The sequence below is a fragment of the Nuphar pumila genome, chromosome 12 (genome assembly GCF_984573655.1).
Source record: "Nuphar pumila chromosome 12, dmNupPumi1.hap1.1, whole genome shotgun sequence".
Classification (NCBI taxonomy): domain Eukaryota; kingdom Viridiplantae; phylum Streptophyta; class Magnoliopsida; order Nymphaeales; family Nymphaeaceae; genus Nuphar; species Nuphar pumila.
The window spans coordinates 373,821-382,969 of NC_143260.1; the positions used below are offsets into that span (position 1 = coordinate 373,821).

The 9,149-nt window shown below is 38.7% G+C and overlaps 1 protein-coding gene across 1 annotated transcript; it reads left to right on the forward strand.

Moving 5' to 3' along the window:
• The first annotated feature begins 7,882 nt into the window (after positions 1-7,882).
• LOC149819560 (expansin-A1-like) lies at positions 7,883-8,836 on the forward strand. Its single transcript, XM_089982628.1, has 3 exons — positions 7,883-8,012; positions 8,115-8,427; positions 8,533-8,836. Exons 1-3 carry the CDS (start codon positions 7,883-7,885, stop codon positions 8,834-8,836), a joined length of 747 nt encoding a protein of 248 aa, XP_089838754.1.
• The last annotated feature ends 313 nt before the right edge of the window (positions 8,837-9,149 follow it).

The window sequence follows — 9,149 nt, forward strand, 5'->3', positions numbered from 1 at the left end:
AAACACAAGGCTTATCAGAGAGGCTGGTGCTCGACCTGAAGCAGAGGATTAGAAGGGTGGTTTTAAAAGGAAAAATAAAAAATGCAAGAGGAAGAATGACGTTCTCTTCTTTCTTTTAGGCTTTTATTCAGTAGGGGCTATTTTGGTGGATCTGGTTCTCCACTTGACCCTTCTGAGACATGCATAAAAGGGGAAGGGAGAGAAAGGAAGAAAAAATAAAAAGAAGATTTTGACTTCTTTGCTTTCTTCCTTTTTTTTTTTCAATTCAATTAATCTTAAAAGGGGCGATTTTTAAAAATCTCACCCTCTCGCTTTTTTCTTCCTTGGATATGGGATAAAGAAGGAAGGAGGAGCTTTGAGAATCTCGCCCCCTCCTCCTCCTCTTTTCTTTTTGCATGTTAACTATCCTAATGCACTTTCATATGAATCATGGTTGCATTTAACATATATACAACAAGCCCTTTAAACCCTCAAGTTACCTTGATAGACAAGTAAGGTCTTGTGAGGGTTTTGAATGATGATACCCCCAAACATCTCTGCCATGCATATATGCTTCATCGAAATATGTAGGCAATATGACATGTATTTTTCTTAGACATTAACTTATGTATCATCAGAACATGTTAGATGCAACATTTAGTCTCCTATATAATACTCAGACACTCCTTTAATTAAGATCTAAAGGTATTATATAGTAATGAAAACTACAACACATTCAAATGCCTAAGTAATTCCAAATATGATATCGTGATTATGCACTTTCATGTCAACTGATCACACCTCGAATTTTATTGCATGTGCTCTTTTGTATTTTCCATCATGCCTTGTGTAATGTCAGTGTTCTTTAAGCTGTGTATAAGGTCCAAGTAGCGAGCTTTGGTCCAATGGCTCTCAGATCAGGCGACCATATGGCACTAGGTGTTGAGCACCCCTCGGGCTTACTTACTTGAATCAAGTAGGCCACTAACACTAACTAGACATGAAGTTCTAGTTTCTCCTCATTTTATATTTTTCGTGTGAACCATCACACTTTATAGGGTGTAAACGCCCAACTATTTTTATCATTTGGATCACTAGAGCTCACTGACTCAACACATTTCCTTTTTTTTCACACGACCCCAAAAATTTAGTGTGATTTTGTTTTGAAATATATTTTTCCATAAATTATAAGTATAAACCGTACACCAAATTTCAATAATCGGTAAACACACGAAAGTGGTGAAGTCTGGGTCGAATCCACAGGAAGCGAAGTAAGACTATGTATTCTACACAATTCATACTTCTTTATTGCCTTAAAATAAAAAATGTGAAAACAATCGAGCACCAAGCCTATTACAAGTGTTCAAGCAGTTTACATCAATAATTGAAATAAAAACAAAAGGGAGGATAAAAAAAACTCTAATCTTGAGCTTTCCAACAAAATTAACAAACATGTTAGTGAAAAAATGTCAGCTTTTCTGTATTTATCCAACAATATCAGAAAATTGAGAGATTTATCAGGATATAAGCCTTTTTTCATGCTTCCCTGAAATAAATAAAATAAAGGATGATGCAAAACTAAATGAATAATATAAATAAATATATTAGAAATTCAGAATTGAGGGGAAAAATGACCAAAATACCCTTAAAAATTGACCTTATTTGCAAAACAGGGTTAAAACAAGGTCTTTCAGAAAAGATTTTTGTAATACGCTTAATTCGGGGATCAAACAGATTCAAAATGATGCCAAATCAGGTGGAGAGCACCCTGATATGATTATAAATATGATCAATTTATAAAAATATAAAACTTTTTATAAAAAATAAAATAATAGAAAAATATTAATTTTTGCCCGTATTTCAGTTGAATTAGGACTCTACGGGCATCTTGTTTTTATGAAATAACTAAATAACATATCAAGCGAATTTCAAAAATCATAAAATCGACATGAACACTTCTAATAACCCTAAAATTAATATGCAATCAAAAAATATATTTTTTGTGATTATTTTGAATATAAATATTGAATAAAAAGGTGAAAAATATGCCATTTTACCTGCACTTTCGTACCTATCACAGTGTCATACTAGAATTGGATATCAAATGACAATAAAAATTTATGAAATTTGACATAAAGAAACTAGACAAATCAATGAAGATAACCCTTTTTACAGATCAGGAATACAATCTCCGGTTAGGGAGATAGAACTTTGGCAATACGTACCTGATTCCAGCCTATGCATAACGATGCAAGAAAGACATATCCAATTTCGAGTTTAAGAAAATATAGCAAACAACCATCAAAATTTATAAAAATTTAGAGATAAATTAAATATCATGATGAGAAAAACCTCTTTTACGAATCAGAAATACGATCTCCAGTGAGGGAGAAATCATTTCGGCAATATGACCCAAGGTTCAAATCAAGACTGACAATCTAGGAAACATGGATTCTGATTGTGGGCTTCAAGCAAATAGAAAATGATAGTGAAATTTATAAAAATCACACCATAGAAAGTAAACATGCAGACAGATCTGTCATTTTTTACTGATCATCAATACAATCTTCGGTTAGGGAGAAATCGCTTTGGCAAGATCACCCTGGCCCTGAACCGTGCCTGTCGGTTAAAAAAACATAAGCGCTAATGTCAAGTTAAAGAAAAATAGTAATTGTCTATAAAAATTTATAAAAATTTTACAGATTAAAGTAGACACTCTAACGAAGATGCTGCTTTTTACGGATTATCAATACAATCTTCGATGAGGGAGATACGACAAAACATGTTCCGACTTTGAATTTTGAAAATAAGGTTACAGATCTCAAAAAAAATTGATTTTTTTATTGAAAGCAGCGAGCATATGCATGATTCCACCATAAAAATTTAGATTTAATTAACAAATATAAACTAGTAAAATAATAGCATTAACAGATGACTAGAATTCAAAATATGGAATCTAAAACCCTAGAATAAAATAAACCTAATTAAGCATGCTAAAATAACTAAAAACGTGTAACCAATGCTATGAATCATGATTAAATGCACAAACAACTGAAAATAAACATGAACATAATGAAAAAAAAATGAAAAATCAGGGAAGCATGGTCATGAATTTTATTTAGCCATTAAAAGAGGGATTCAATCTATAGAGGGATCAAATCTCGATCTTTTTCGGTCATTAACAAAATAAACGAATTGCAAACATTATTCATATATCAAAAATGTGTAAAATATATTAAACACTCAGCTGATCATTATCTTGAATAGTGAGCATGGTTTTTTGAATGAAAAATAAAGAAAAACATGCATAGAAGGGGGACGACAATGGTGAAAATAATAATAAAAAAATAAAAAATAAACAAAAGAGGAAGAAGAAGAGGGAGCTCACCTTGGGCTGAAATGGAGGAAGAGGAGGAGGCTGCTGGAGCAAGGAGGATTTGAGGGAGAGAAAGGGCAATGAGAGAGATGCCTTGGTCAACCCCCCTATGGGGCTATTTATAAATTTTTTTGGCTTTGGTTTTTTAGAGTTCCGATTTAGTTGAAACTCTATTAATTAATTAGGGATAAGTTAAAGAGGGAGGGGGGGGGGAGATTTTTCTAGGGAGTTCTAACTTAAATGAACTCTAACTAATTAAACCTGATTGACTTCTAATTAAACTCTGAAAATTTTCAAATGCGGCGCCACCTATGTGGGCCCCATTTGGTTTTTCAAAAATGATTTTAAAAGGGTGAAAATAAAGGGATTACAAACAAGATTTTCAAAAAGCTTTTTAAAAGACACCTAGACCCACTAAAATTTTTGTATTTTTGAAATAAGTAAGACATGAAATAAAATAAAATTGGTGAAAGATGAAAAAATTAGGGTTTGGCACCCCCTGCAGGGTGGGCTTCACTTAAAGAAAGTTGTAAAAATTTGAAATTGAATTGAAAATCAGGTTTAAAACGAATCTAGATCGTTTTTCTAAAAAAAATGTTTTTGAAATAAGGAATGTAAAGCCTTGAAGGTTGGCTAAATGACAAATATCGATTTAAAACCCAAGTTTTTGAAATTTGTTTCGAAAGGAAGGTTTTAAAATCTAGTCTGGATTTGATATTTTGTAAACAAGAGTGCTAAATCTTGAAAATGACATGCAATGACATGGAATGCAATAAAATGATATGAAATGACATGAAATGATACGAAATGACATGCAAAATATGAACCCTGGATAAGGAATTTGAAGTCCCAGATCCCTGACAGAGACAAAGAATTAAAAATTCTTGTTTGTGGATAAAAATTGAGTATTGGATATCAGATCCATTATTGGATCTGATCCAAATGTAAATTAGATCTCGGATATATCTAAGATTTCAGAAAAGGAATTGATTAGAGCTCAGATTGACACTTGTACCAGCTTGGGAAAATGATATAATTGATGTTTCAGATAAAATGTTCTAAGAAATGATTTTGCCCCTGCAGGGTAAAGAGTGACACTGAAAAATGGAGTTTGAACTAGTTTGAACTGGTTTAAACTGAATTCTAGGGTTTCTAAACTCAGATGAACTAAAAAGACACTAACTCAACTAAACTCCTAGACTGAATGATTGAGAAATAACATAATTCTCAGAGAAATGAACAATGAAATGAAGTGGAAGACAGGAATGTACTAGGTTTGAGCTGAAATAATAGTCAGTTATACTGAGATGAACTAAATCCAGAGCTCAAACACTGGCTAGACTGACTGGACTTAGCTCAATTTCAGCTGAAATGGGCTAAAATAGACTCCAACAATATAGAAAATGGATTTAAACTGAAACTGGACCACTTAAACTCCTGATGAACTCAAGTTAGACTCAAGAAAATAGGATTGACTGACTCAAGAACATTTGACTAGAATTCGAGCTAGAATTGAGCTCATTTATTAAGAAATAAATCAATTTTAGCTGAAATGGTTAGAAATGAACATGATTCGCTCATCGTGAGCTCAAGGAAGCTAGAAATGACTGCCAATCTAACTGTTCTAAGCTTTAAATGAGTTTGGTTGGGTCTGACTGATAGAGATCTAAGGTGACCTAGGGGTAAAATGGTAATTTTATTGACAAAAAGGGCAAAATGACACCTAAACTAGATTGGACCTAGGGTAGACTAACCTAAGGGGATTGACATATGTTGAAAGGGGGTATTTGAAAATGTACGAGAAAAATTTGGGGTGTTTACAAGTTGGCAAGCTGATCCACGAGTAGATCGTTTAGCTTAAATGAGTCGAGACTGAGCACAAGGTGTTCAACTCAGCTCGATAGTGTTCCTATAGATAAATTATATATATTTTATGTAATATATAAAAGGAAGAATTCATAAAAAATATATATAAAAAAGATGAATGAAAAATATAAAAATAAAATATGGGCTATTAAGTGTAATTTATAAAAAGTTATATATTTTCAAGTATACAACAACAACAACAACAACAACAACAACAACAACAGCAACAACTACGCCTTCATCACAAAACAATTGGGGTCGGCGATATGAACCAACAAAGAAAATCATTATGGGTCTTCCACATAAATCCTTCTCCTCCATTCATTTCTATCCAATGCCATGTCCTCGGTGAGGTTCAAAGCATTCATATCCTTTCTTATCACCTCCATACATAGTATATATTTTCAAGTATAATATATAAAAATATATACTATGTATAAATAACATAGAATGTTTTTACACGAGCCAGCTCCTTAAACACAAACACGAGTTGAGCCACGAGTTGAATCCACTAGTAAACGAGTTGAGCTCAAACATGCCCTATTCGGTTCATTCGTTTCGTTTACCAGCTGTAGTTGCACATTGACATCCCGAGGTCTATTTGGGTGTGTATCGTACTATAGTTAGGCTTCGTGTTAGTAGTTTTTTTATAGAAAGAAGAGTAAGCGAACAAGATATTTAGTGAAGTGAAACCCATCAAGAAGGTCTCCTAGATAGGGGTGTCAATGGGTTTGGTTTGGTTTGGTTTGGACCCAGGTGGAACCCGATTTGAACCCATTTTTTGGGTATGGTATCAGGTCCAGACCTGTATCTAATCGAGTACACTATAAGAAAACCATACCTGGACCCGATAGGAACTACATGAACGAGAGCCAGACCATACTTGGTAAAACCATATTTTTTTCATCATTGAAAATTTGTGGGTTATAATTAAAACTCAAGTCGAGTCCGGGTTTGGTATAAAATTTCTCAAACTATACCCAGATCTATGTATTAAGCCGACCTGTGAGTCCGAACCTGGATCTCAATCGGGTCTTCTTATTTATCACCATACTCGGACCCTGTACGGTTTGGTTAGGGTCAAGTCCGAGTAAACCCGACCCGTTGACACCTCTACTACTCGTAGGCTGTCAAAGGTAACCGTTCTGTCAATTCAATTCAGACAAAGTGTTTTCCAACCACAAATGTCTGCCTAGCCTACTGTGGGTCAACCAAGTCATGTGCCATGTTCAAACATATCGTGGCGGGATAAGGCACTAGTTGGAAACCAAACAGAGCATGCCGGTAGTAGGGCCAGGATAGGGTTATGGTTAGGTCTTTTTGCCCTTTTTATATATCTAAAGCCTCTCACTAGGGATGGCAGTGGACCGGGGGAAAGCGGGGCCCCGCCCTGCCCCGCCTCGCCCCGTTTGGACCGGGGATGAAGGGTATGAAACAGGGATGGAGGCGGGGACGAATGTTAAAATCCATCCCTGTCCGGGGATGGAGGCGGGGATGGACGTGCACTTTTCCCCGCTCCGCCCCCATCCCTGCCACGATCCCCGCCTCATCCCCGCCCCAACCACTTTTCCCCGCAATATCCCCGCCCCGCCTCATCCCCGTTTGAACCGGGGATGGAGGACATGAAATGGGGATGAAGGCGGGGGTGGAGGATAAAATCCATCACCGCCGGGGATGGAGGCGGGGGTGGAGGATAAAATCTTGAGGCGGGGCCATCCCTACGGCTCACACTCGGGGAAACTCTAGGAACCAAGGGAGAAGGTCAAAGTACCTCCAGAATAAAAAAAAAGCACAAATAGGAAAAATAAAGAAACAGGTAGTTTGCCAATGGTAGTTTTTTGTAGGGGTGGCAATCGGGTCGGGTTGGCGGGTTGGCATGTCAGCATACCTCAACCCGAACCCGACCCGTTTATTAAACGGGTCGGCTGTGGCAAACACGAACCCGACCCGTTTAATAAACGGGTACCCCGACACGACCCGCCAACCCATTTAATAAATGGGTTGGGTCGGGTAAACGGGTTTTCAGGTTCACGGGTCAGGTTGGCGGGTTGACGGATCGGGTTGGCAGGTTGGCGGGTCGGGTTGACGGGTCGGGTTGACGGGTCGGGCAGACGGGTTGGCGGGTTGACCCACCCGCCTAACCCGTTTATTAAACGGGTCAGCCGGGTTGGCGGGTTGGCATACCCCCAACCCGAACCCGACCTGTTTAATAAACGGGTTACGCGGGTCGACCCGTTTATTAAACGGGTTGGCTTAAGCCCAACCCGAACCCGCCTAAGAGGCGGGTTGGCGGGTCGGGTTGGCGGGTCGTGTCAGAAATTGCCACCCCTAGTTTTTTGCCTTCTACAGTTCTAAATTTTTACTGTCTGTCGGTGGTCAACGTTAGGATCCTGTTCTTGCACACTCCTCTACTTGCTCTCACCTTTTGATTTTATTTAATATTCCCCCACGCCCTTTCCTGCTTCCCATCTCTATATAAATATACGATACCCGCCCTGCCTTATTTTCTCAACTTCCCCCCCCAAATCATCCTTCTTTCCTCCACTTGCTCTGCTAGGTTGCCCTCTTGCCTTTGTCTCTTCTTCATCCCACTCATCTTGTTGCGGGCTCTGACTAAAACTATTAATATATTTCTGTTATTTGGTGAACAGGGTCAAGGTCATGGCTTCTTTCCTCGGGGTTTTCCTGTTAGCCTTCATCTCCATGTTCGGCAACGTCTATGGTTATGTGGATGGATGGCACGGCGCTCATGCCACGTTTTATGGAGGAGGAGATGCCACCGGCACAATGGGTGAACAATAACAAAACAAATTTATTTAACATTGCGACCTTTTTCTCAGTTTTCTGGGTATTTGCACAAATCCTGCTTCTAAACCCTCCCCATTTCTTGCAGGTGGTGCTTGTGGTTACGGAAACCTTTACAGCCAGGGCTATGGCACAAGCATCGCAGCTTTAAGCACAGCTCTCTTCAACAATGGATTAAGCTGTGGTGCATGCTACGAAATCAAATGTGTTAATGACCCCAAGTGGTGTCTTCCTGGTTCCATAATTGTCACCGCTACCAATTTCTGCCCACCAAACACTGCACTACCCAACAGTGCAGGCGGATGGTGTAACCCTCCCCAACAGCACTTTGACCTGTCACAGCCCATCTTTCAGCATATTGCTCATTATAGCGCTGGTGTAATACCAGTTCAGTACAGGAGGTATTTTTTTATACATAATGCATTGATGGCGTTATTCGTTCATTGCCTGACTGGTTGTGTGAAATCCCATGCCTTGTGTTGATATTTTTTGTGTTGTTACTGCAGGGTTGCATGCAAGAAACAGGGTGGGATCAGGTTCACGATCAATGGCCACTCATACTTCAATCTGGTTCTAATAACGAACGTTGGAGGAGCAGGAGACGTTGTTGCTGTCTCCATAAAGGGATCAAGAACAGGATGGCAGGCCATGTCCAGGAACTGGGGCCAAAATTGGCAGAGCAACAGCTACCTAAATGGGCAGTCCATATCTTTTAGGGTGACTACCAGTGACGGCCGTTCTGTGGAGTCCTACAGCGTCGCTTCTGCAAACTGGGCATTTGGCCAGACTTTTAGTGGACGCCAATTTTAACTCCGTTTAATTTTTAGTAAACCCTAACTATATGGTATGGTATAGTTGTGTTAGTGTGAGGTAAAGGCTCGTTTTTTTTTCTTTTGGATGGGGGGGGGGGCGGTGTTTGGTGGGCTTATTTTTTTAATGGCCCTTCTGATACTGGACTATTTTTGATGTGGTTGTTGGGGGCTCACAGCTGCGCCATGAAAGCATGGTGAGGGGCTGGTATTTTAGAGAGCCATAGCTATAGCAGAAAGTCTAGGGGTGAAGTGTTTACTTTTGTGTGAGCTTTAGTGGGCCGAGGTGGACAGACATGTCACCCGCCATTTTC